The following is a 26,724-nucleotide window of genomic DNA, read 5'->3' on the forward strand; positions in this document are numbered from 1 at the left end:
AAGGAGAAATGTCAGCATGTTTTTAGGATGGCTGTCTGCTCCACTCTCTGTTTCGGGTTTGAGGTTTGAGGCTTGAGGCAAAGGCTGTCGGAGTTTAGATGTTTAAGAAATTGTTAGGTTGCTCTGCTAGGCAACAGGAATCTTAATTGGAGTCAGATAACAAATGAAACTATTCAACCTTCCACCAGATATTTATTAAACATCTACTATGTTGTAAGACCCTGGGACATACACAAAAGTGAATAAACTTAATTGGAGTCAGATAACAAATGAAACTATTCAACCTTCCACCAGATATTTATTAAACATCTACTATGTTGTAAGACCCTGGGACATACACAAAGGTGAATAAAAGCCAGGTTTCGGGACCTCATGGCTCTTACTGACAGGCTAGAGCAGTTGTTTGCAAAATTACTATTTTTTTTTTTTAAGCAGAAGAATCCTTTCTGCAAAATCAATCTTAGATGGAGGCTTAGTTTATGTAACAACACTTGTAAAATCTGAGTTGCTTTGGTTGAAGCCTCGGAGGTATAGAAACCTGGGGTCAAGATCCAATGGAACAGTGGTTTTCAACCTCGACTGACCGTTAGAATTTTTTTCCCAATCTTCTAGAAACCCTGACACCCACATCACACTCCAAACCAGCATCAGAATCTCTAGGGGCCACCCTCAGATGTTGGTATGATTCCATTCCAGCCAAGTTTGGGAAGCACTGGTCTGGATGAAGCTCTTTGGAGACTCAAGTTTCCATGGGAAAGATTTTGGGAATCAAATATTGTCTAGCAGAATTTTCCAAGTTTAGTGAGCACGTATCAGAATCACTTGCCGTGGAGTGGGTGGCTTGTTAAAAAGAGTTGCCAAGTCCATGCCATCTCCCATGCCTAACGGGGATTCTGATTTGTAGGTCAGTTATATGTCCTATGTATCTTCATTTTAAATGCTTCTGATATAGCCTGGAGTTTGAGAACCACTACTCTAGAGGGTTGGAAAAGATGCACATCTAGATGCCTTCAATATAAGGCAGTCTGATGAGATAGTAGTGACAAGGGCTCCCATGTTGAAGCATGCCTTCTGTGCAGGCATTCTTTCAAATGCATGACAACATTTACAGTTACACAACCCTGTGAGGCAGAAACTATTATTCACATTTTATAAACAATGAAACTGAGGCCGGGAGGAATGAAGTGACTTGCTCAAGATTACCACTTGAGAAGCAACAGCACTAGAATTCAAAAGAGGTCTGCCAGAGTCTGGCTCTAAAGTTGTTTTCACTGAAATGGGTATTCTGAAAATGAAGCTGCTGACTTCCAGCCGGTGTGTTCAGAAAAGGTGCTTGGAGGTTGGGCTGTCTGAGCCGTGTCTTGACAAATGGATAGGATTTAATAGTGAAGGCTTAGAATGAGCTGCATCTCTTCCTTGCAATGTTCAGCTCCTTTAACCAGGATAATCTTTGCATCTAGAAGCCACAGTCCGTATTCTTGAGGGGTGCTTACACTTTGGTGGTGGAGAAGGGCAAACCCACAAAACACTGCTCACCCTGGGAGACAGTAGAGCTATGACCAGGGTTCAGGAAGAAGGAATCTTTGTGGAATGGAACAGTCAGGGAAGACTGCACAGAGCAGGTAGGATTTGAACCTGCCCTTGATGAATAAATAGAATTTACTTAGCTGGAATATATCTGGAAACTTCTTGAGTCCACTTGCTTCCATACCAGGCGTTCGTCTCGTTAAAACAAGCACATATGTAGTATAAATCCTACTCTAAAAAGCCTCAAAAATAAAGTCAATCTTCATTGGAGCTCTCCCAAGGATTCAGAGCTTAGGAAAGTTAAACTTCTCTGAGCCTCAGAGGCTTCATCTTTCAAATGAGAGTAATAGTAATACCTATCTTGTGGGGTTGAGTAATTCAATGAAATAATACATTCATATTGCCTGGTCCATAGCGGACGCTCATCAAATACATTCATATTGCCTGGCCCATAGTGGGCGCTCATAGCGGACACTGTAACTCTCATTATGGGTCTGAAGGCTGTTGCTAGATAATGTGTTAGAGAGAGTTCCAGTTAGAACTCAAGTGCAGCAGAAGGGATCAGGTGAACTGGGGCCACTCAGGAAGATGGAGCCAGGAACTGAGCTCCCGTCCAGAGGGGCGGGACTCTGGGCAGCACAGACTGGGTGCAGCCGAGGCCCTAGTGTCTGTGCTCCCTGCTCTCTGCCCCTTCTTAGTGTGGCTTGCTCAGAAAAATCCTCCACAAAGGGTGGCGTTCCCCTGTGATTAGGTTAGGGCAATGGCAGAGGAGGTTCCAGGCTAGGGGGTTCATCCTTCAGGTCTCAGCCAACAGATTCCATAATGGCACTCAACCAAGTCATCTTTCACCCTAGACCCAAGGCTGTGTCCGCATGATAGCTAAAGGGCAAGGGGCGAGTACGGAAGTAGGGTGTTAGGTGAGTCCTGCAAAGCACGCCGCATTGTGGCAATTCACACCTGTGAAACCGAAGATACTCCTTGGTAGGAGCGACTTCCCCCTCAATTGCTGGAAATGGGTACCTGTAGACTAGAGGGTGCTGGCAGGAGCCCCTGTTACTATAGGACCCCCCTTCACCTTTTCTTCCTCCAATTTTATTGTGTTAAAATACATGTAACATAAAATAGACCATCTTAATTTTTTTTTTTTTTTTTTAGACCGAGTCTCGCTCTGTCGCCCAGGCTGGAGTGCAGTGGCCGGATCTCAGCTCACTGCAAGCTCCGCCTCCCGGGTTTACGCCATTCTCCTGCCTCAGCCTCCCGAGTAGCTGGGACTACAGGCGCCCTCCACCTTGCCCGGCTAGTTTTCTATATTTTTTTAGTAGAGACGGGGTTTCACCGTGTTAGCCAGGCTGGTCTTGATCTCCTGACCTCGTGATCCACCCATCTCGGCCTCCCAAAGTGCTGGGATTACAGGCTTGAGCCACCGCGCCTGGCCCATCTTAACTATTTTTAAGCATACGGTTCAGTGACATTGACTATATTCATACTGTTATGCTACCATCACCACCATCCACTCATGGAACTCTTTAAAATCTTTCAAAACTGAAACTGTACCCATGAAACAATAACTTCACATTCCTTCCTTTCCCTACCCCAGCCCTCAGCCAACCATCATTCTACTTTCTTCCACTAAGATTTTGACTACTCTTAAGTATCTCATGTATTTGTCTTTTTTGTGACTGGCTTATTTCACTCAATATAATGTCCTCGAGGTTTATTCCATATTGTAGCATTTTCCTTTTTAGGGCTGAATAGTATTTTGTTGCATGTATAGACCACATTTTGCTTATCTTTTCATCCATCAGTGGACATTTAGGTTGCTTCCACATTTTAGGAATTGTGAATAACACCGCTACGAATGTGGGCATTTTCAGTTCTTTCGGGTAGAAATTGGGAAGTGGAATTGCTGGATCATAGGGTAATCATATTTTTAGATTTTTGAAGAACTGCCATACTGTTTTCTATAGCAGCTGCACTATTTTACCTTCCCACAACAGTGCACAAGGATTCCATCCTCACCAACACTTGTTTTCCGTTTTTTTGATAGTGCCCATCCTAATAGCTGTGGGGTGGTATCTCATTGTAGTTTGGTTTGCATTTCCCTAATGATTAGTGATGTTGAACTTTTCTTTACGTACTTAATGCCTGTTTGTGTATCTTCTTTGGAAAAATGTCTGTTAAGTCCTTTGAAGACCTTCCCTTTTATAACACTGAAAGCAAGGTGGATTTCTTCCCATTCCCAAAATGTCTAGGGAAAATGGCATCCAGAAAGACGCCCTGTGGCTCAGAACCCAAGTACACAACCTAACAGAAATGCGTTGCAAATGTCTGTTGGTCAGTATAACTCAGCTTCCAAAAAGACAAGCTATGAGAGCAGCGCCCTCTCTTATTTGAGGACTTCAGGTGATTTTTTTCACCACTCTGATGCTAAAGAGCCTGATATTTGGCAGGCTTTCCTTCCCACTGGACTTCCTTACATTCGCCTACATTAGCCAGCTTTTCTGGTCATTCATCACACTCATTAACCAGCTGGCATCTGGGGAATGGGATATTCGATGGCGTTAATTCAGATTTTCAAATATGAATTTGGACTAGGTAGTGCCAGGTTGACACTTTCTTCTCTTGGAGACAGTTGTGGGTGGCTGGGATATGAAAGCCTTGACTATGAAAATCATGACCCTGTTCCCCCTGAGGGGAGTGTGTCATATTCCTCAGGTGTTTGGGGGTAGAAAGAGGTTGAGGAGGGTGGGCTTCCCGGAACTTCCCAGAGGAGTTTCCTATAGAAGTTTTTCTGTAGAGCTGATTTCCTTTTGGGACAGAGTCTGGTGGGGCAAGGAAAACTCTTGCCCAGGCGTGCAGACCCACATTTCAAGAGCAGTTTGTGGCCAGCTCTCAATGCCTGGGGCTTTGAAATACAGTGCTATATTAGAATCTAGAAGAACAGGAGCTACACACCCTGAAAGGCTGTAAACTACAGGATAGTTATGAGTGCAGCTTCTGGAATTGACAGGTTTGGATGCTCCATCTGACCCTGCCACTTGCTGGCTGTGTATCCTGCCGAAGTTACTTAACTTTTCCCTAGTGGGAATAATAATACACCTACCTCACTGAGTTGCTGTGAGTTGGATAACTCATACCACATGCTTAGCACGGTATCTCCTAAGTGCTCAGTAAAGGCATCTCAATGCCTTCCACGTGCCAGACACATTGGCAGTTGTTTGACCTGCAGCATTTTATCTTGTCTTCATTACAACCCATGTGACAGATATGTAGTGTTCTCATTTATGGATGCCAAACTCAAGGGTCAGGGAATAAGTATCTCCTTCAAGGTCATACAGAAGGCAAGTGAGAGAGCACAAGCCTGTGCGACATCTTGCTCCTTTCAGACCTGCTTTTCTAGAAAGCCCTTTTCAAAGTGAAAGGTAACACTCATCAATTTAGCTAAGTTTGATAAACTAACACCTCTTTGAGATGGAAAATGAAATATTTCTCTAATTATTCCCAAAGCTTTTAATGTTATATAGGAACCCTGAAACTGGCTCCACTGTGAACTCCAGAAGCCCAGAGGAAACACTACGTGCTGTCGTTAGAAGCTGGCCCTGCAAAGTCTTCATTCACATAGTTATTTGTTGTTAAGGCTGCCCTGGATCTCAGGTCTTAATAGACATTGCCTTGTTTAAAGTTTTGTTTTCATTTGAATTCAGCCAATATTTTTGTGTATTTGCTTTGGGCCAGGCCCTGTGCTCGACACAGGAGGGGTAGATAGGTTAAGAGGCGTGGTTTTCCACAGCCTCCGTGTCTGATGAGGAAATAGCTCAGGTATGAGCACCTAAGGGAATGTGGTGAGTGTTCTACCTGGGGGATGAGCCGAGGGCTGTGGGAGCAGAGAGGTGGGACTAATTCTTGGGGAACAAGGTCACTTCATGGTGGAGGGTACTTTCTTGAACGATCAGTTTGCATTTTTTAGGTGGAAAAGATGGGAAAGAGCTGGGAAAGGCTTGGTGTGGCTGGGGGATGAGGTGGTTTGCTGACACAAAGTGGAGAAGAAGTGCTGCTTACCTTTGAGCGGCTCCTGCTGGTGGGGTGGAGCAGGAAGACAAGCAGACATTTACAAGTCAAGTACCCAGGGAGGAGAGGGGAAGACAACGGAGGACTGGGGGAGCCAGGGAAGGCTTTGGAGGAATAATTGAGCTGTGCTTTGGAAAGGAAAGATTTTAGCAAAGCCCAAGAATGAGGAGGGCCTTCCTGCAAAGAGCAAATGGTCAGGGTGGAGACCTGGAGGCATGAGTGAGCATGTCGTGTTCATAAATGGTCTGGTGGGGCTGCAGCACAGGCTGTAAATGAGGGAGTGTCCAGGCGAGACTGGGGAAGTCCACAGGCTCCTTTCCAGAGAGGAACTTTAAAGCAGTCCTAAGGGGACTGAACACGAAATTCTCAGAGTAAGACAGTCCCTATAAACATGGATGGCCAACATTTTTTTCCATGAGATGATGTATATAGTGTAAAGCCCATCTAAATTTCTCCTTAATGCCCTGTGCTTTTCAAACTGTTTGGCTATGCCATCCACCACCCCGTCTCTGTCAATCCAGGAAGACAGGGTTAATTGTCTGGGGGCTAAGGCTTGACCCTGTAGTTTTGTAACAGGTTTATTAGTTTCCCGTTGATGTTGGAAAACTCGCTACACACTTAGTTGCTTAAAAAAAAAACATACCACTTTATTCACTTACAGTTCTGGAAGTCAGAAGGCCGAAGTCAAGGTGTTAGCAGGACTGCATTCCTTCTGGGGGCTTCAAGGAGAAACTGTGCCCTTCCCTTCTCCAGCTTTGAGAGGCTGCCTACATGCATTGGCTGGGGGCCTCTCCTCCCATTACTCTGATCTCTTGCTTCTGTAATCTCATCTCCTTCTCTGACTCTTCTCCTCCTACGTCCCACTTATAAGGAGAACCCTTGTGATTACACTGGGCCCACCCAGGTAATCCAGGATAACCCCCCATCACAAAATACTTAATTTAATAATCAACACAAAGTCCCGTTACCATATAAAGTAACATTCACAGGTTCTGGGGTTTAGGATGTAGACATCTTTGGAAGGGAAGGGGGACGTTGTCAGTCTACCATACTACTACTTGCATTTTGGGGTCTTATGATTACTCAAGCAATAGGACAACTTCTGTGCCAGCAGGACCACCTGCCACTTTCCCCCATCCACTCTGGTTGTTGTTTATGGGAAATTTAGTGATCCTGTTTCCCAGAAAAATGATGAAGAAGAAAAACCATGCATCCCCACCCTACCCTTAAGCATTCTTCTTTAGAAGTGTTTTTGAAGGACAGTGACAATAATGAAGTTAAAAATAGCAGCCAGTATAGAATAAAGAGTTTTGTACCCCAAGTTCAGAGTTCAGTCCTCAGCTCTTATGAATGCTTTATCCTGGACAAGTCACCTCATTTCTCTAGGCCTGAGTTTCTACATTCATAAAATAAAGAGGTCCTTATTCTAGTCATTAAGGGGTCTTGCTTTTTATTGATGCATTATTGAGACCAACTGCTGTTTTAAATGTTCCTGTCATCTTTTCTGCCACCCAGAGTAATGGGAAGAGAAGGTGAGTAGGAAACGCAGCTCTTAAACACATTTTCTTTTCCTTTTTTTTTTTCTGTTTTGAGATGGAGTCTCGCTCTGTTGCCCAGGCGGGAGTGCAGTGGCACGGTCTTGGTTCACCGTAAGCTCTTCCTCCGGGGTCAAATGATTCTCCTGCCTCAGCCTCCTGAGTAGCTGGGACTACCAGCGTGTGCCACCACACTCGGCAAATCTTTGTTTTTAGTAGGGACAGGGTTTCACCATGTTGGCCAGGTTGGTCTCGAACTCCTGACCTCGAGTGATCTGCTTGTCTGGGCGTCCCAGAGTATTGGGATTACAGGCATGAGCTACCGTGCTGGGCCTCAAACACCTTTCCAAACATGCTTCTGGAATGTGATGGTTTTTCTCTGTAGATGCACTGACATTGTACCTCTTCAAATCCCTCCATTCAGACTTTTGTCTCATGAGTTTTTCTTAAAAGTGTTGTTCACACATCTGTCCTCCTTTTGCTAGTCTCTTGGACAGCCCCCTTCCATGGACGGGATCACTATTTCGTGCCTTATAGAAACCCCTGGGCTGGGAATCATTAGACCCCACTTCCTGTCTCAGCTCCATCATCTGCTAACTGGGTGACCTATGGGAATCACAGTGTAATCTATAAAATATGAATAATTATATGTCCTCTGCCTACCACACAAGGCTTGTTGGGAGGGTCAGATGAGGTAACAGCTGTAAAAGTACTTCGAAAAACCTAAGACACTATTCAAAAACAACATGGCTTGATTGTTTTATTACCATTGACTAGGTAATTTTTGGGATTTAGAGACGTGTGTCCCTTTCTGTAATTTGTTGTCTGTGTGTCCATGTTCATGTGTGTGCAGGAGCACGTGTGTGTGTGTTTGCATGTGCACACATGGATGTATGTGTGTTTGTTTGAAAGGTTCATTCGTTTTGAAACAGGTCAGCCTGCATCAGGCCTGGATCACAAGTTTTACCCACACATTCCCACCTCCCCTGGAAACTGTCCCTGGCTGCAGGTAGGAATCATTTGTTTTTTCAGCTCCTCCTTTCGTGTGCTTTGTGGAGGCTACTTGCACTTCATCGGTAATAACTTTGGAGCAACATGTTGTTTCTTTCCTGGGGGCTCCTAGAGCTGACTGGGCCTCTTCATGATGCTGGATAGGAAAACTTGCTGTTAATTAAACTTCACAAAGCCACATGCTGATTTCCTGACCTTAAGTCGATACCCAGGGAGTCTTGTTACCTACAGGGGGCAGAAACCACATAGCAAGAAGGGAAATCTTTGGCTTTATCTGTGTTTCTCCTTGGAAAACCTCCCTGGCCATCCTGGGTAGTCAGCAGAGAAAGCGGATACAAGTGTTTGAAATGCATACTCTTTGTTTTTGGCATTTTTCGTTTTCCTACTTCAAGGGAATTTTTGTTTTTTTACCTTCCAAAGCAGGAATAGCACTTAGTCCCTGAATTGTTTGACAAGAAGTTACCTGTTGATGTTAAGCAGATAAACCGTGTTCTAATGTGCTTTGATTTCTAAATCAGAAACTTTAGCCCTTTTCAGTAACAGAGTTTGTAGCAGAGCTAGGCCTGATGGTATGTACATTTCTGCCTGTAGGTTAGGAAGGAAGGATTGGAGCCAGATTTTAAGCTTGAGTTACTCTGATCTCAGACAAGGCTTCAAAGAGCCCTTGTTCATTTATTGCGGTATTTCATTAAGTGTCAGAAGTATTTCATTAGTTATCAGAACAAAGATCACATTCGCCATAAGAGTGCTGCATTGAACTTTCTCCAAGGCCTTCATAACTCCGTTTCCAGAAGAAAGATGTGATGGGCTATGGAAAAAGCCTGACAATTTGTGTGTCCCAGAACGGGGATCTCAGTTCTGCATCTGGAATCCACTAAGGCTTTTCCCCCAGTGCACACCTGGTGCCTGTCTGCGATGCCTTCATATAAGGATGGGAGGAAGGAGTTTCCCGCATGTGGGGGTTACTGTTGTTTCCTTTGCTCATCCTACCTGCAGGAGCCTGCACGTGTTGTCGATTCAGTCAGAGTAATCACAGCCATTTTTGCAGGACCTACTATGTGCCACATCATTGACATGTACTAGTTGAACCTCAGCCAGCTCCAGTTTACAGAGGACACTGAACTGAGGTAAAGAAGTCCCCAGCATCCTGCTCCAGGAAGGAACGGAATGGGATTTGAGTGCAGGGTTCCCTGACCGTAACATCCTTGCTCTTCTTATTGCCACCCTGAGCCCACAGTGTGGACACAGGTAATTTACATGAGGTTTAGGTGACACTTGCTGTGGTTGACCTGTAATACACATGGTCTCCCTGTTGGTTCTCAGGATAAAGTGCTCACATCCCTCAAGGACTTTTTAGATCCTCACTTGCTTGTCAATCCATAAGCCCTTTTCTGGATGTGTAGTCCTTTTGGCTCATTTCTATTAATAGTAACAAGAGCAATCACAGCTGATGTTTATTGATGGTTTCCTCTGTAGTAGGCTGAATAATTCCCTGCCCTCTCCCACTCAGTCCTCAAAGATAGCAGGTCCTAGTCCTGGAGCCTGTAAATGCTAATTTATTTGGAAAAAGGGTCTTTGCAGATGTGATTAAGTATCTCGAGATGGGGAGAGTATTCTGGATTATTCAGGTGAGTTCTATGTGCAATTATGAATGTCCTTATAAGAGACAAGCAGAGGGAGATGTAATATGTAGGCACGCAATGAGGAGGCTGATTTGAAGACAGAATAGAGAGAGACTTGAAGATGCAGCTCTTGAAGACTATAATGATATAGCCACAGCCAAGGCATGCTGGCAGCCACCAGAAGCTGGAAGAGGCCAGGAAACAGATCCTCCCCTATAGCCTCTGAAAGGAGCACAGCCCTGCTGCCACCTTGATTTCAGCCTAGTGATGCTGATTTCAAACTTCTGACCTCCAGAGCTGTAAAAGAATAGATTTCTATTGTTTTAAATCACCAAGTTTGTGGTACCCTGTTACAGCAGCTACAGAAACTAATGCACTGTAGGAGGCTCTGAGCTAAACCTCATAGGACCCTTATGCATAAACTATCTTTAGTGTGTCTTGTGTAACATGAGAAGAATTCTGTGCTTATAGCGACAATATGATGAGCTCTGGGTCCTAGAGCTAGTAGCTAGTAGGCTGCAGAGCAGGAATTTAGACCAGAGAACCTGGCTTTAAGGCCCAGCTTGTAACACAGAGTTATTCTGCCTTCCTGCTCCCGACTCCATTCTCGCCCTAATGCCAGGTCAGGCCTTGCCTCAGAGCCTTCCTTTCCCCACTTACGGTTTAGCTTCCAAGCACACAATGTATTTTATCTTCCCTCATGAATCTTTTTTCATGCAGAAGCATTTGGTTCTCCTATGGGCCACATGGATCCAGTAGCAATTAAGATTGCCCTTTTCCTCAGTGATTGGACCACAGTTCATTGTGGGCTACTGCTGAGAACGTTTCTTTTCTTGATTTGGGGGGAAACAGTAATTTTTCCCATTTACAGTAAGTCCTCATTTGAAATAGTCCATCCCTGTAATCCTCTATGAATGGGAATTTGGTATTTAAAAGCTGTGCTGTATTGCAATTGTTAAGCTCTTTAGAGGCTTGCTTTTATTCATTCAGTCACATTTGTTAATATCTGTTCACACAGACTTACTTACTAGCTTGGACAGGTTCTTCAATGTCTCTTAGACTCAGTTTCCTCATCTGTAAAATAAAGTAATGGCCTACTTTGCTGTTTACAGTGTTGGTTAAATGGGATTACACACTTACACACATAATGCATTTAGCAGGTGTTTGATACAGCATAGCCATCTACATACGGAATGTATTATTTGAATACATTTGTCCCTTGGTGTCCAGTGGGGGTTGATATTGATTCCAGGACTCCCCTGCAGATACCAAAATCTGAGGATGTACAAGCCCCTTTTATAAGATGGTGTAGTATTTGCATATAACCTACACATATCCTCCTATACTTTAAATCATTCCTCAATTATATATGATACTAATACAATGTAAATACTTTGTAAATAGTTGTGCTGTATTGTTTAGGGAATAATGACAAGAAAAGAGTCTATGTATGTTCATTATTGAAGCAACCATCCATGTTTTTTCACAATATTTTTGATCCACAGTTGGTTGAATCCACAGATGCGGAACTCATGGATATGGCTGACTACGCTAAGTATTTTTAGGGATGGGTAAACTCGAGTACAGTTCTCTCCTGGCTTTAATTAACTGAAGGTGACAGACTTGCACCTAAATAACTTTTAATGCAAGGAAGAAAGCTTTGCCTCTTCTTATTATCATTATTGATAGTTATACTTGAGACGCTTCATACCTATAATAAAGAAAGAAATAGAAGTGATATAGAGTAAGTGGGTACATAGGCAGTGATATGGAAATTCAGACTGGGAGAAACATCCAGAATATGAGAGAAATACCATTGCTTCCTCCACGAGCCTTTCACATAAAAGATGCTCAAGAAGTATAGTTGTGTTATAATCATTATTGCTGTTGTATTAATGTATTCAGCAGAACTTACTGCTGAAAATAGTTTTTCAGGTTCCTTCAACCTGCTGGGGGTCAGCCTGTAGGGCAGAAGGCACTGTTTGACAGTCCCCGGGAGAGAGGGGATAGGAGCTCACATTTGCTTAGCACCTGCTCTGGCCAGGCACTGGGCCCCACAGGTAAACTCATTTAGTCTCCTCTAACCCCCGTAGTCCTGGAGGGCCACTCAGGTTCAGATTACAACCCATACTAACAACAGGCATGACTCCTAAGAGGGCTTCTCTTAGTTACACCGGAGAAATGAATGCATTTACTGTTCTTTCATGCAAAACCGCCTCCGTACTCCTCAGTCCCATGTTTGGCTACCTGCCCTTGCAGCAGTTCTCACATATCACATTGGAGGCTCTGTGTTTTTTACCTTCAGGGCAATGCAGCCGTCACAGTAACTACCATTTACAGAGCATCCACTGAGGGCCAAGCCCTGTGCTAGGCGCTTTCCCTGAATCATTGTGTTTATCTGCACAGCAGCCAGGGGTGGGAGGCATTGTTTTCTCCATTTTGCTGCTGGAGAGAGGGTGTGGAATGACTTGCCCACAGTGACACAGGTAATTAGTGGCTGATTTGGCCTGTCTGATGGAATACCTGGGCTCTTTCTACCATCCCATGTTACCACCTCTGTCCCTGTTGGTCTCGTACTCTCTTCACCTTCAGAGATGTCTTGCCCAGCACAAAATAGGGTAAGAAAATCATCTTTGTTCTGAGCTATCTAATATTCTCTCAGCCTTAGCTGGAAACTTCCACTGATTCATTTCTTACCTTTATGCGAATCCAAAAAGATGCCTCTTCCTCTGGTCAGATTCATCTCCCTGCTGGGAGGACACACTGGATTTCAACTCCCAGTTGTCGTTGTGCAGTGAGTAATCTGCTCAACTGTAGGTGACATCCTTGCAGCCTCTCCACCATTGATTTCTGTGGCACTAAAATTGGTTCCCTTGAACACCCACTCACTTGTCCTTATTCCGCTCCTCTGGGCCCACACTGAATAAGGCACCTGAAGGTCAGTTCTGGAAACCCAGATCACTCCGATGCACAGCAGCACCCGTGAGCACTGTGGTTGGCTTGTTCTTCCGGAAACTTGGCTGATTTTCAAACACAATCCTAGAAGAAGAGAAACCACCTGATGGCAGTATCTAGGGGTGCGAGTCTAAATCATCTCCTAGGGTCATTTCCCCCAGAAGGCCTGAGTTCTTTATTCTTAAGGTTGCTGCTCTGTTTTATTTTGGCAGCTGGTGTTGGGGGACACCCCCATGGAACTCACATCCTGGGAGGCTGATGGGTGGGTCACTGAGGATAGGGTCTTCTAGAGGCTTGACCTCCTGGTGCAAAAAAAGCCCTTAAACATCTAAGTGGCTCTAAAACCACCTTTCTGCTTTCTCTGCCTAGGTGGCTTGCCTCTTGATTCCTGGAAGAGCTCCTGAATCCATCTGTTAAAAGACCTCTTTCTTTTCACTTTATTGGAACACATTTGTCAGTCCTCCCTGTGGCCATATCTCCCATAAGCCTGTGGGGTCCTTCCTTCCTAAAGACTCAGAGCGAACCTGTCAGCTGATTCTCATGCTGGCTTTAAACTCAGATCTTCAGCACATTGTGGGGAGCAGCAGCAGCAGATCTGGTCAAACCTGCAGCTAACTTGTGTGACACTGTGTGCTGCACAGTAGGCGACCAGGGAAGCTTTCGTTTTCATCATCTTAATTTTTATTTCCCTAAGTGGTCAGAGTTTCACCTCTTATCTTCTGTAGACACCAGGTAATTTATTACCCAGAACAGCCCTGGCAGGAATTTCAGTCTTAGAACTTTTAAGAAGACATCTGCACTCGACCTAAACCATTTGCTCGCAGCCTCTTTGAACTTAGCACATGATATCCTTTCTCCGTTTGGCAGGTGATCTAGTGGAACAGGGCGGGTTTTAGGAAAACAGGGCTCTCTTTCCAGCTCGAGGCTGCACACTCCCTTCCGCCTAGCTTGCCTTGGCTCAGGCGGCTCCTTGGTGAACACACACGTTTCTGGTCCTCAGCTGCTGCTCCCTCCCATTTTTCCTCCCTTTAGTTTCAGCTCTCAGGTCGCTCTAGGTAGCCACTGGCTACTGATCTAATTTTCCTAGCTCCCTTTAATTCCCACCCAGATGTGTGGGGATGCCTTGACTTCTTGCGTATGGAAACTCCTAGCCTTTTTGTCTACTGATTTGAATTAATCCAAAGCAGTAGCCTTTATTGACCCATTCGTTAGAGAGGCTGAGCAACGAGGCTCTGGGCCCACCCATGTGTCACTTAAGCATACATTCCCGGGATGCCTCTATGTCAGACTCGGAGCTAGTCTCAGGGATCAGGCACACACCAATAAGAAACAGGGAGCGTAGCCCTGGAGAATGAAGCTTACTAGTACAGTGCTAATGTGGCAAAGGGGTGTGCAGACTGCCCCCGAGAGTACTAACAGTGGGGAGAGCACATGGGCGCTGGTGTTTATGTTGGGCCTGGAAGTACAGAAGTAGGTAGGGTAGGGTTCCAGGAGGGAGTCTTGCAGCACAAGAGCCCCGTGTGTTTGGGAAATGGTGAGTCATTAGTGATGGTTGGGAAGTGTAGGGTTGTGGGCAGGTTACAGGGGAGGGAGATGAAGACTGGAGTTGAATCTGGGAAGACAGACTGAAACCAGATGATGAAGGATGGAATGTGATATCAAACCAAATGTGCCCTAAAACTGTCTAGGTTTGAACTTTATGTTCTCGGCAGAGATGAGCCAGGTGGGTCTTTCAAATAGAGAGTAATGACCAGGGCTGTGCTTAGAAAGACAAATCCAGTGGAGAGGGAAGTCAGAAGTGTGTGAGGTTCCTTACTTGGGTACCTGACAGGTAGGGATGTTGTTGGCCACACTAGGAATATGCACTGGGGTGTTTGTCATCGTTGAAAAGATTAGACTAGATATCATAGAGTCATTGTTGTTCTTCCCACAGGCTATGAGATTCAAGCATATTCAGACTCTTAAGAAGCTTCTGTCTCGGCATGAGCTTGATGCTGGTCTGTGCTGATCTAAAATATTTCTGGGAGTATGTGACTTTTCTGTTCTTGATGGAGATAATTCAGAGGAATATTTTGTCCCTGAGCTATTTCTGTCCCTCTGGTCTTTGGGGCTTACAGTATATTTATAAGTGGGCATTTTATGTCCAAATTGAAATGTCTGCATGTTTACACATTAAGATTACTGATTTGGTTTCTCTTTTTGACGCTGCTTACACAGCAGCATGAAAGGGTAAGAAATGACAAATGAGTCTGCTTCAACTCCACCTCACTGGGTCTGCTGCCCAGGGGAAATCATTGCCCAGAGTTTCCTTTTGATCAATTCAGAAATATATTCTGTATATATTTTGTACATTTTTAATATACTGTGTACATTTTTTCTTTAAAAAAAAAACCACATGCAAATGAAAGCATGTTTAGTGTCCTCAGCTTAGTATATTTACTGTCTTATTATTTTTCACTTAACTATGTTTTTGAGATCTTTCTATATCAGTATATACACAGCTGCCTCATTCTTTTAAACAGCTGCATGGTACTCCAGTATCTGAATGCGCCATAATTGAACTAGCTCCTTATTTTCCTGTTTAAGGATACTTAGATTGTCTTTCAGATTTACAGTTTACAACCACCGCTCAGGTATGCAGAACACAATTTATTTTTCTATAACTAAATGTGGTTCATGAGCCTCTGCTTCTATTGCTGAAGGAAAACTTTGCCAATTCCAGGACACTCAGATGCTCAGACACTCCGTGTTAAGCATGATCAATTCAGGGTTTATGCTCAACTCAGTTAGGACTCTCTCCTCTCCTCTTCCCAGGAGGTGTGACCTGGATCCCCAGGTGAGGGGCTCCTGTGCAGGCTTGGCAAAGGAAGGAAGCTGTTGGGCATGCTTCAAGCTTCACCTTCCACCCTTGCTGTGGCTGCTGCTGAAATATCTGCATATACCCTCCTGGCCTTCTGTCACCAAGGGCCACATACTCTGTGGAACCACAAAGGGGTGGCCCACCCACTCTCAGGTGGGCCCCTCCACCTTGACACCTCCCTCCCACATCCTAGTCAGGTGCCATGTTGGACACTGGCTTCCCCATAAAGCGTGCAAGTCCCTTCTGTTCTCAGGCCCCTGAACACATCTGGGATTTCTATTGCTCCCCAGCCCAGGCCACTGCATTCTGTCCTAATCTCTGAGTACTGCCTTTTGGTTCCTCCCTCATCTGCCTGCTAGTCAAACTCTCCACTCGCCCAGGCTGGAGTGCAGTGGTGTGATCTTGGCTCACTGCAACCTCCACTTCCCGATTCAAGCAATTCTTGTGCCTCAGCCACAGGCATATACCCACCACGCCCAGCTAGTTTTTGTATTTTTAGTGGAGATGGGGTTTCACCATGTTGGCCAGGCTGGTCTTGAACTCCTGACCTCAGGTGATCCACCTGCTTCGGCCTCCCAAAGTCCTGGGATTACAGGTGTGAGCCACCACACCCAGCCTGCTAGTCAAACTCTTAATTTCCTTGGATTCAGAAAGGTCATTCCAAGGTGATAACACTTCTTCATAGTCTGTAGTATAAGCTCTACATCTGCCTGCTGTGCTCCAGTTGGCTCTTGACGGATAAAGCTCAGTTTTTCCAATTTAAAGAAACCTTTTCACTGGGCATGGTGGCTCACGCCTGTAATCCTAGCACTTTGGGAGGCTGAGGCAGGCGGATCATGAGGTCAGGAGTTGGAGACCAGCCTGGCCAACATGGTGAAACCCCGTCTCTACTAAAAATACAAAAATTAGCTGCGTGTGGTGGCACGTGCCTGTAATTCTAGCAAATCAGGAGGCTGGGCAGGAGAACTGCTTGTCCCGGGACCCGGGAGGTAGAGGTTGCGGTAAGCCAAGATCACACCATTGCACTACAGCCTGGGCAACATGAGTGAAACTCTGTCTCAAAAAAAAAAAAAAAAGAAACCTTTTCTCTCTTCATTCTGATCTTTGACTCTTCCCTTCTCTGGAGTTATAATCTTCAGTCTCATTCTAGAAGAACTGTGTGGAAAGAAGGAACGACTGAAGTGCACTGGCCAGTTCCTCAGATCACTGTCCTGCTGTGGTTTCAGGTGTCCTGCCAGCTCCCTAGGGCTGCAGTGAGGATCCCCACACTCACGTCTCTGTGTGCTCTTATAAGCACTTGAGAAGGATAATTCCTAGGTATAATTTCTACCACCTAGTATTGTTTTAATGTCTATAAAAATCTTTTTAAAAGATAAATGTGGTCATACTAAAATATTTTGGCAAAAAGCATTTCACTTGATAGTCATTGTGAATTACATCTCCCTCCTCCTTCTCCTAGCTTAAAGTGCCAATGCTTTGTCTCAATGCCAGGAGAAATAGAGGAGTGTCTGTCCACATTTCGGAGGCTGGCACTGAGGCAGCCCTCACATGCAGTACCTCCACATTTGTAACCAGGACCCTGTGATACATATCTCCAGGAAATTTGCCCCAAAACTTTGCCTTGGGAGTTTAGCCTTGCTATATAGTCACAGTTCAAATGCAAATGTGGCATAAAGGCTCTCTTTAAGCCACATGGACATTATTCATTAGACATAGTAAAATCCAGTAGTATTTTAGATTTTCTCCGCAGAATCTAGTACGGGGACTTAGATTCCCTGCTAACTTAACAGCTTTCTCCAACAATAAGTGGTCTTTCGTCTCATGAGCTTCCTTCCCATCTTCCCTATGGAAGAATTTATTTCTGTTTATGTAGCAGCTCAACTTAGGTACCAAGATGCAAGTAATGCCACCTCGCTCTTTTTTTTTTTTTTTTTTTGGAGACTGGGTCTTGCTCTGTTTCCCAGGCTGGCGTGCAGTGGCATGATCTCAGCTCACTGCCACCTCCGCCTCTCAGTTCAAGCAAATCTTGTGCCTCAGCCTCCTGAGTAGCTGGGACCACAGGTGTGCACCCATCATGCCTGGCTAATTTTTTGTATTTTTAGTAGAGGTGGGGTTTTGCCATGTTGGCCAGGCTGGTCTGGAACTCTGGAACTCCTGGCCTTAAGTGATCTGCCCGCCTCAGCCTCCGAAAGTGCTGGGATTACAGGTGTGAGCCACCATGCTGGCTGAAATGCCACTGCTCTTAATGCTATACAACTCAGGACCTCCAAGGTTAAGCAACGCAAGGAGACTTTCCACGCGAGCGGGGTGGCCAGCCTCATTGCCCGTCTTTCGTGGAGTTCCGCTTTCCTGTGGGTTTCTCGGGCTCCACTCCTCTGGTTCCTCGAGGGCAGTCCCTGGGGCTGCTGCTCTGTAGGATGCTGTGGTCCATGTGGGGTTCATGTTAGCACAGCTGAGAGAGGCGGGGCCCCTCAAAGGAACTTGACTGGGCTCTAAGGGAAAACAAGATGGAAATAAACATGGAGAGCCTAAGAAACACAAACAGCCTGGCTGTGGAGGGCAGGGCTGTCACTCTGCCCACTCCCCTCTGTCCTGGAAACTGAGAGGTAGGAAGCCCCCCTCTAGCTGCAGGCTGCTGACAGCTTTGCCTGGGTGGCTTTCCAGCTCTGACAGCTCTTGAGCTCTTAATTCTTCACTCCTTTTGAAAATAAAGGCCGAGTCTTAGCCCCTGCTGGGTCCCCCTCCATTCTAAGGACCTGTCTCTTCTCTAGGTGTTTGATACCAGAAATGCTTTCACACAATAAATGAGAGTTTTATTTCTACATAGAAGGAGGTGGCTTTGTCCTCAGGGCCATAATAATTTAACAGTCTTTTAATAAGATGTAATATTTCATATAACAGAAACTAAACAGGCACAATAATGCTGAGGGGAGATTTTTCTCGCTTTGGCAATAGTGGTTTGAGCCATTCGTTTGTTATGTCAGCTTTTCTAGGGTCCATTAACTGAGCACCTATTATATGCTAGTTATTGTAGTAGGCTATGGGGATATAAGAAATAAGACATAGTCCCTGCCCTGAAGGAGCCTGCAGTCTGGTAAACTGAGGCAGATATGCAAACAATAAGCATAATAAAAGATTGTGCTGTGACAGTTACATGAAGCCCACTGGAAGGACAAAAGAGAAGGGCATCGATTCTTTGAAGGAGAGGATTGGAGGGTGGTTTGGACCAGGAAAAACTTCATTGACACCAAAATGCGTCAGCTGAGTCCTGAAGGGTGACTAGGACATTATTTTGGGAAATGGTGATGGAGAAAGCAGTTGAGGAGGAAACAGCATAGGTCAAAGCATGGACAATAAAGTCCATTGGCCTACTGAGGAGCTGCAAGGAGTATGGTGTGGGTGGTCCATGCAGGGCCAGGGCTGACAAGAGATACCGCAGGAGCCAGGCTGTATAGGTTGAGTGGGTAAGCCAAGGAGTTTGGATGGAATGCACAGATAAGGGGTGAGTGGAAGAGCCAGCCGTCTTCAGGGGATGGTGGTATTTGGGAGTAAGACAGAGCAGCGATTCTCGCTGTGGCCCACAGACCAAGAGCATCGGCATCACCTGAGAACTTGTTCAAAATGCAGGTTCTCAGTCCCTGCCCTAGACCTCTTGAATCGGAGTTTTTGCAGGTGGGGCTTAACAGTCTATTGTAACAAGTCTTCTAGCTGAGTCTGATGCTTGTTCAAGTTTAAGGACTACTGAGATAGAGAATATGGGAAGAGCTAGGGGGGGGCATCAGTTTTGTGGAGGAAAGATGGTCAATTCAGACTTGAGTGTGTTGACTTTGAAGTGACACATGGAGCTAGCAAAGTGGAATCCCAGGACCTACTGCATCGGCTTCACCTGGGAGCTTGTTACAAATGAACCAGAGGCCTACCCCAGACCCACTGAAGCAGAAGCTGGATTTTAATGAGATCCCCGGGTAACTTATGTGCGCTCTTCAGGCTCTAGTCTGGAGGTTAGCTAGGCACATGGGGTTGATGCTCAGGAGAGGGATCTCGGCAGGAAACAGAAAGGTGGGAGTTGTCAGTTCCAGGTGATGATTGCAGGTGACACATCTCCAGGGTGAGTGTGTAGGAAGGGAGACTGGATGGAGTGACTTTGCTTGAGTCATCACACTGACTGCTTAGCATTAACTTTGTGGAGCTGTGGAAGATCACGCATTAGCCCTGGATGGCAGCCAGCCTGTTGTAAGGAAAGCATGCTGTTTGCAGCCATTATCTCAACAACTATTAAAGCAACAGCAATTTTCCCAGACACCCATTGGATGAACTGGGCCTGGAACCTGGTCTTAGAACCCTTACTGTGCACTGTCATGTTCTTCTCATAGAACCCTACTTTATGGTGGGGTGGGGGCGGGGGGTGAGTTCCATTTACTTATGTTGTCAGGGCTGGAAATGTGAACAAGTAGAAAAAAAATCACACACGATGCTCAATAGGCGCTCATAGAAGTTGCTCAATGAAGGTTTGTTAAATATTGTTGAAACAAATGATTAAAAATTGCTTTCAGATTAAAAAAATGCATTTCCATCAGTAACTTCGATTTGACTTTACAACATCCTTGTAAGTAAACACGCTTTCATTAAAAAAGCTTTATGGAGATATAACTTACATACCATAAAATTCATCATTTAAAAATACTATATAACTCAATAGTTTTGGTATATTTACAAGATTGCGTGACTATCATGACTATCTAATTGCAGAACAGTTCCATCATGCTAAAAAGACACTCCATCCCTTTGGCAGTCACTTTCTTTTCCCCTCTCTCCCCAACCCCTGGAAACCACTCTCTGTCTCTATGGATTTGCCTGTTCTGGACATTCTATAGAAATGGAATCACATGTGTCCAGCTTCTTTCACTTAGAATGTTTTGCAGGTTTATCTATGTTACAGTATATATCAGCACTTCACCTCTCTTATGGCTGAATAATAATCCACTCTATAGATATACCAATGTTTTATGTATCTATACATCAGTTGATAGGCATTTGGGTTCTTTCTGCAGTTTGGCTATTATGAATAAGGTAACTATGAACATTCAAGTATAAGTTTATATATAAATGTATGTTTTCATTTCTCTTGGGCATAGGACTGGAATTGCTAGGTCCTGTGGTAGCACTACATTTAGTATTTTGAGGAGCTTGCAGGTAGTTTTCCAAAGTGACTATGCCATTTTACCTTCCCACTAGGAATATATGAGGTTACCAATTTATCTTTCCCAATACACTATTATCTGTCTTTTTTGAGTATAGCCATCCTAGTGAATGTGAAATGGTCATACTCTCATTTTACAGGTAAGAAAACTGAAGGTGCATTATTTGCCAAAGTTGGTAGAGCTATTAAATAGCCAAACTAGAGGTTTTCTTACATAAAGGCAAATACTTGTATGATGCATACTCTGTGTGAAGCATTAGGTATTTTGCTCTAAAGTCATTTAATCTTTGCAACTATCTGTAACAAAGGTACTATTATTATGTTTATTTGTAAATGAATACAAGGCCAGAGCTGGGCTTGGAGTGCAGCTAGAGAGGTTCTTAGGGTGCAACATTTAAGAAGACATTACTCTCAGGTTCCCTGACTGTTATCTCTTTAAATATTGCATCCTAGGTGCTTCACTGGCCTCATCTTAATCCTGGTCCTGTTTGAAAAAACTGAGGCCTACAACATTGGGTAACTTACCCGAAGTTTCCAAACTAGCAAGTAGCAGAGCTGGGATTCAAACCCTAGAAAGCTGGCCTCAGGGTCCATGTGGTGAACCACTAGCCTATGCTGACTCCCACATCTCTGGTCTGCAAACTGTGCCTTTTCCATTTCTTTCTCAAGACATAACTTTCAGAAATTAGCCAGTGCTTTGACAAGTGGAGCCAAAGTAAAATCCCAGAGATGGGTGCTGGGGAGACCAAGCAGAACTACTTAGCAGCTCCCCCAGGCACCTACCACATGATTCTCCTGGAGGAGTTTACTGGCCACACAGATCCCATCGCCACATCTGTACTTATTATCACAACTCTGCATAAATCTGCCCAGTTCCGTGGAGGCCCCCCTGCAAGCGGCCAGATGGACACTGTCCTGTTGGAGAAGAGGCCATTCAGACCCATCAGGATTATTAGCTCTGACCAGCTGTAAGGAAAACAAACGTTCTCCTGGCCAAGCCAGAATGAATCCGCCACTTGTCCAAATGTTCTGAGTCAAATACTCAAAAATCAGATCTCTCATAAACACACCCAATTTGGTTGCTCATTCTCTTTGGTCTTTTAGAATTAACTGGGCATTTGCATTCGTTTCATCACCTTTCCAATGATGTTGCTGTGTCAGTGAGTTTTGAATGGTTCTCCAATTTAGGCAGAGCTTCCCACAAGGCAATATGAATACAAAAATATACATTGGTGCTTGTATATGTTACTCCCCTCAGGGGTGATGGCAGCCTTTGGGAAGATGCTTACACAAGTCATCAGCCAACAGCAGGTTCTTCTTCTGCTCCCCAAGAGGAAGCTCAAGTCAGTTTTGGTTCATCAGTGCTCACTGAGTGAGCTCCAGCAGGGCAGCCTGTCCCGGGCCAGCAGATCTTTTGTATCTACCTCCAACTCAGAGGTTTTTGGTTTGAATTTCATTGCCATTTTTCCTTCATTAAAAACGATCATTTGCAGTGTTGAGTTTTCGCCCTTTTGTTTGGAATTTCTATTTTATTCTATGACTGATTATCAAAGCTGTGGGTCTGTGGACCAGCAGCATTGGCATATCCCGGGAGCTTGTTGGAAATGCAGACTCTCAGGCCGCACCCTAGATGTCCTAGATCCAGAATTTGCGGCTTAACAAGATCCCAGGTGATGCCTGTGAACACTCAAGTTTGAGAAGTGCTATTCCACATGTCCATTTCTCTGTTACCTTCAGCTAGGGTCTCCATCCAGTACTTACTTTGAAGCTAGAATTTTTTGGTAGACTTTCAGATCTTAAAAAAACACACACATACGCAGAAATTCTTTCCTTTGCCTTTGCATGATGTAATTCATTTTACCTGGCCTGCCACAAGAAAGAAAAAGGCAAATTACATCCAAGTTTTATATATATATATATATGTGTGTGTGTGTGTGTATATATATATATACATATATATACATATATATGTATATATATACACACACACATATACATATATATGACTAATTTAATTGCATCTCTTAAAGCCCCCATCATTAATAGAGTCCCAAGGGTTGCCAAGATTAATTGAGAAAGACCTAAATGCAAAGTAAACACTGTGGCGTGGTTTAATTCCGTATCAGCTAAGAGTGAAGGTGCAATTAGTAATAAAGATGTTAATAATTAGTTGTGGTCTATTAAATTTTATGTTCAGTGATTATGTGGAGAGTGAAGAAAGAATTTTCTCATGAGGACAGAAATCAATGTTTCACCTTGATTGCTATTTTAATGTGCTTATTTTAATGGGGCCATCCTGTAGAAACCCTTGGGCACATTTCCAATTTTACGTAAATGTAGAATTAATTATTATGGAAGCGTATAATTTTAGAGTTGGAGTGACCTTGGCGGTCATTTAATCCAGCTCAGTCATCTTAAAAGTAAGTAAGAGTTAGTTCACTTACTTAAGTCCTTCCACAGAGATTTGGAACCTGCGCTCCTCAACTCTAATGCCAGTGAAGGTGAAATCTTTTCTCATCCCTTCAGACAGAAGTGCTTTTTCTTACCCCAGAATTTCCCAAAGCAACATTTATTGCATGGCCTCTAAGGCTCTTACCCCACCCTGCATTGTGATCTAGTTGCTTTCAGTTGTAAGGTTGGGGTCTTGAAAACTATGGATGATTAATTTTTGAATAGTTGCACAATAAGTATACATGCAGTGGTGTTCTGGAGCTGGTTTTTACCTGCTCACCAGAGCTCAATGTGTCTTCACATTGGTAGCTTGATATCAGCCTGTTGGAAGTATTTACACCATAGGAGTGGGCAAATGCTACAAATCAGGGCTTCTACCCTGTCCTGCCCATTCCCCCCGCCCCATCCCACCACAGGGCAGTGGGTCTTTACAAAAATCTAAATATCTAAACCAGGCTTGTCCAACCCACGGCCCATGGGCCTCATGTGGTCCAGGATGGCTTTGAATGCAGCCTGACACAAATTCGTAAACTTTCTTGAAACATCATGAGATTTTTTTTGCAATATATGTTTTTAGCTCATCAGCTGTTGCTAGTGTATTTTTTGTGTGACCCAAGACAATTCTTCTTCTAAACCAATGTGAAGATGGCCATTTACCCATTGCTTAGCATGGGCTGCTTCAAGAGTGATGGAGGAGCCAAGTGTTTAATGCCCTTGAGTATTTTCAGGATTAAAGTCAGTGCAAGTGAGGCCTTAGGACTGCACTAGAATTTGGTTGCTTATCTAAGTTCCATTACCTAGAAGAGCCCTTTGAGTATGAATGGTGAAGGAAACAGGGTCTGAAATACCACAGTTAGTTGAATGAGCAAAAAATACATTATTAGAAAAAAAAAGGTGAACAGGAAAGTTACTGTGACTGAAGTTGCAATCATATGTTTATACTTCTCCGAAAACCTTCAGTGGCTCCCGGTGACCTACAAAAATGCCCAGACTCTTTACATAAAAATTATATGCTGACCACAGTTTACTGTTCTAATCTCATTTCCAGCCACTTGCATCATCCACTGTTCATCCTCTGTTGATTCCCTCTTTCATTCTACTTTCCAGCCTTTATGGAGACTCTGTTCCAGCTTCCACAATGGTCCCTTCTAAAATGTGCTCCCCCTACTTCCCAGGACTACCATAGACCCTTTCCCAAGCTTCCGTTCCTACCTAGTCATCTCTACCATGGACCAGAGCTTCTGAGTTAACACGAAATTCATCCGACTCTGATCATCTCCTCTCTTGTCTATCTCTCTTTAGGAGCAGGACCCGCGGTCCCATCGGCCCTGGCAAGTATGGGTATGGTAAGGCCCCATATATCTTACCACTGCAGACAGACACTGCACACACGCCACAGAGGCTCCGGAGACAGAAGCCGTCATCCCGGCATTCCAGGTCCCAGGAGGCATCTTCTGCTAGGCATGGCTACAGCTCACCAGCCCACCAGGTCCCCCAACATGGGCCTTTGTACCAAAGTGACAGTGGCCCTCGCTCTGGACTGCAGGCTGCAGAGGCCTCCATCTACCAGCTGCCTTTGACTCACGATCAAGGCTTCCCTGCAGCTTCAAGTCTCTTTCACAGCCCGGAAACAAGCAACAACCACGGTGTGGGGATTCATGGGGCAACTCAGAGCTTCTCCCAGCCTGCCCGATCTACAGCAATCTCATGCATCGGGGCCTATCGGCAATACAAGCTGTGCAACACCAACGTGAGTACACACAACCCATACTGGGCCTAGAAACAGCTGCACCTCATTTTTCTGTCATTTGGCACTAAGCATGGTGAAGACAGCAAGCATATAGTGTCTGGGCCATGTTAACACACCTTTTAGTCTTCCTCCTTTCTCTTTTCTTTCCATGTATTCTCCCACATAGTTTTCCGTTTTTTAAAGTTATTGCTTTAGTAACTTATACACTGCTTCTTGAATTGCTTATTGACAATCGCTTAATGGTGGTATTAATTATTAATAGCTATTGCTGCAAAACAAACAACCCCCAAATTCTCAGTGACTCATGTTAACAATATTTATTCTTTGCTCAAGTGCAATATATAAGTTTCCCAGAGGTTCTCTGCTATTCCAGGTGTAAACACTAGGTATTGTAGCATGAAGAAGTCTAAGAGTGAAATTGTAGAGTCTTCCCTTCGGGGAAAAGCTGGGACAGCTGGGGTGATGGATGGTGCACAGAGGCCTCTGGGCAGCAGTAAGTTCGTAACCAGTGTGAAAGTATGTTGTTATTTTAAGGACCTGTATAGCTGTACTCATGCATATATATATATATATATATAGGTATACCCACTTTGGATATCAGTTCAATAAATATTTATTGATTTTATCTTCATGCATTTAAATAATATCTACCATTATAAAAAACTCATAAGCCAGGCCTTGTGCTCAGCACTTTTTTTGTTTTGTTTTTTTTTTTTTTTTTTTTTTGAGATGGAGTCTTGCTCTGTCACCCAGGCTGGAGTGCAGTGGCGCAATCTCGTCTCACTGCAACCTCCGCCTCCCGGGTTCAAGTGATTTTCCTGCCTCAGCCTCCCGAATAGCTGGGACTACAGGTGTGTACCACTACACCAAGCTAATTTTTCTATTTTTTCAGTAGAGATGGGGTTTCGCTATGTTGGCCAGGATGGTCTTAATCTCTTTACTTTGTGATCTGCCCACCTCTGCCTCCCAAAGTGCTGGGATTACAGGTGTGAGCCACCGCACCTGGCCTGTGCTCAGCACTTTTTCTACTTACTCCACTTAATCTCCTTCACCATGAGTTTGCTCTTCTCTTCATTTTATAGTTGCAAAGAGAGGTAAAATTACTTGCTAAAGATGCCACAGCTAGTGAGTAGTAGAACAAACTATCAATGTTAACTGTATTTGATGACCAAAGGAATTTTAAAAAATATCGGTTTAAAGACTGTGTATTAAAGAGAAATGAATGAGAGGATGTTAAGAGGTTAAATTTCTGAGTCGCGATATTTTTCATTAATAATTTAATCTGCCTTAATACTCTGTTGCTGGGTAACAGGACAGCTGCTCTATATTAGCTTCAATTTCCTCATTAAAAATATATTTCCTGCTATAGAGTCCATAGAAATGACTTAATTTGTGATCTTAATAATTTCATTGAATGCCTGGGTTGCTTTTTAGCTTATTCTTCCACTGTCGGACTTCAGGAATCATTAATTTTAAAAAGCAGTAATTTTTCTAAGGCCATTGCTGATCAGTCAACCAGTAAGTCTTCATTGAGCATCATTGCTTGTCTTGTAACAGAGTAGGTGTCATGGAGAATAACAGAGAAAAGTCATGGTGTCTACCTCCTAGCATTGCTTTGAGGATCAAATGAGGTGATGGTAGGAAAGTACTTTGTAAATCAAAAAGTAAAGAACTGCTTGGTTTCGTGGTCAGACATGCCCTTGTTCCTCAGTATCTTTTTTTTTTTTTTTTTTTTTTTTTTTGGT

At 44.1% G+C, this 26,724-nt stretch overlaps 1 protein-coding gene across 1 annotated transcript in view; it reads left to right on the forward strand.

Moving 5' to 3' along the window:
• The window catches only part of THSD4 (thrombospondin type 1 domain containing 4), a 674,086-nt gene that overhangs the window by 72,242 nt on the left and 575,120 nt on the right, over window positions 1–26,724 (forward strand). Inside the window, exon 4 of the mRNA XM_023220857.1 lies at window positions 24,532–24,979. Coding sequence (XP_023076625.1) covers window positions 24,532–24,979 — 448 coding nt within the window. The remainder of the gene's footprint in view (window positions 1–24,531; window positions 24,980–26,724) is intronic.

The sequence above is a fragment of the Piliocolobus tephrosceles genome, chromosome 6, assembly GCF_002776525.5.
Source record: "Piliocolobus tephrosceles isolate RC106 chromosome 6, ASM277652v3, whole genome shotgun sequence".
NCBI lineage: Eukaryota > Metazoa > Chordata > Mammalia > Primates > Cercopithecidae > Piliocolobus > Piliocolobus tephrosceles.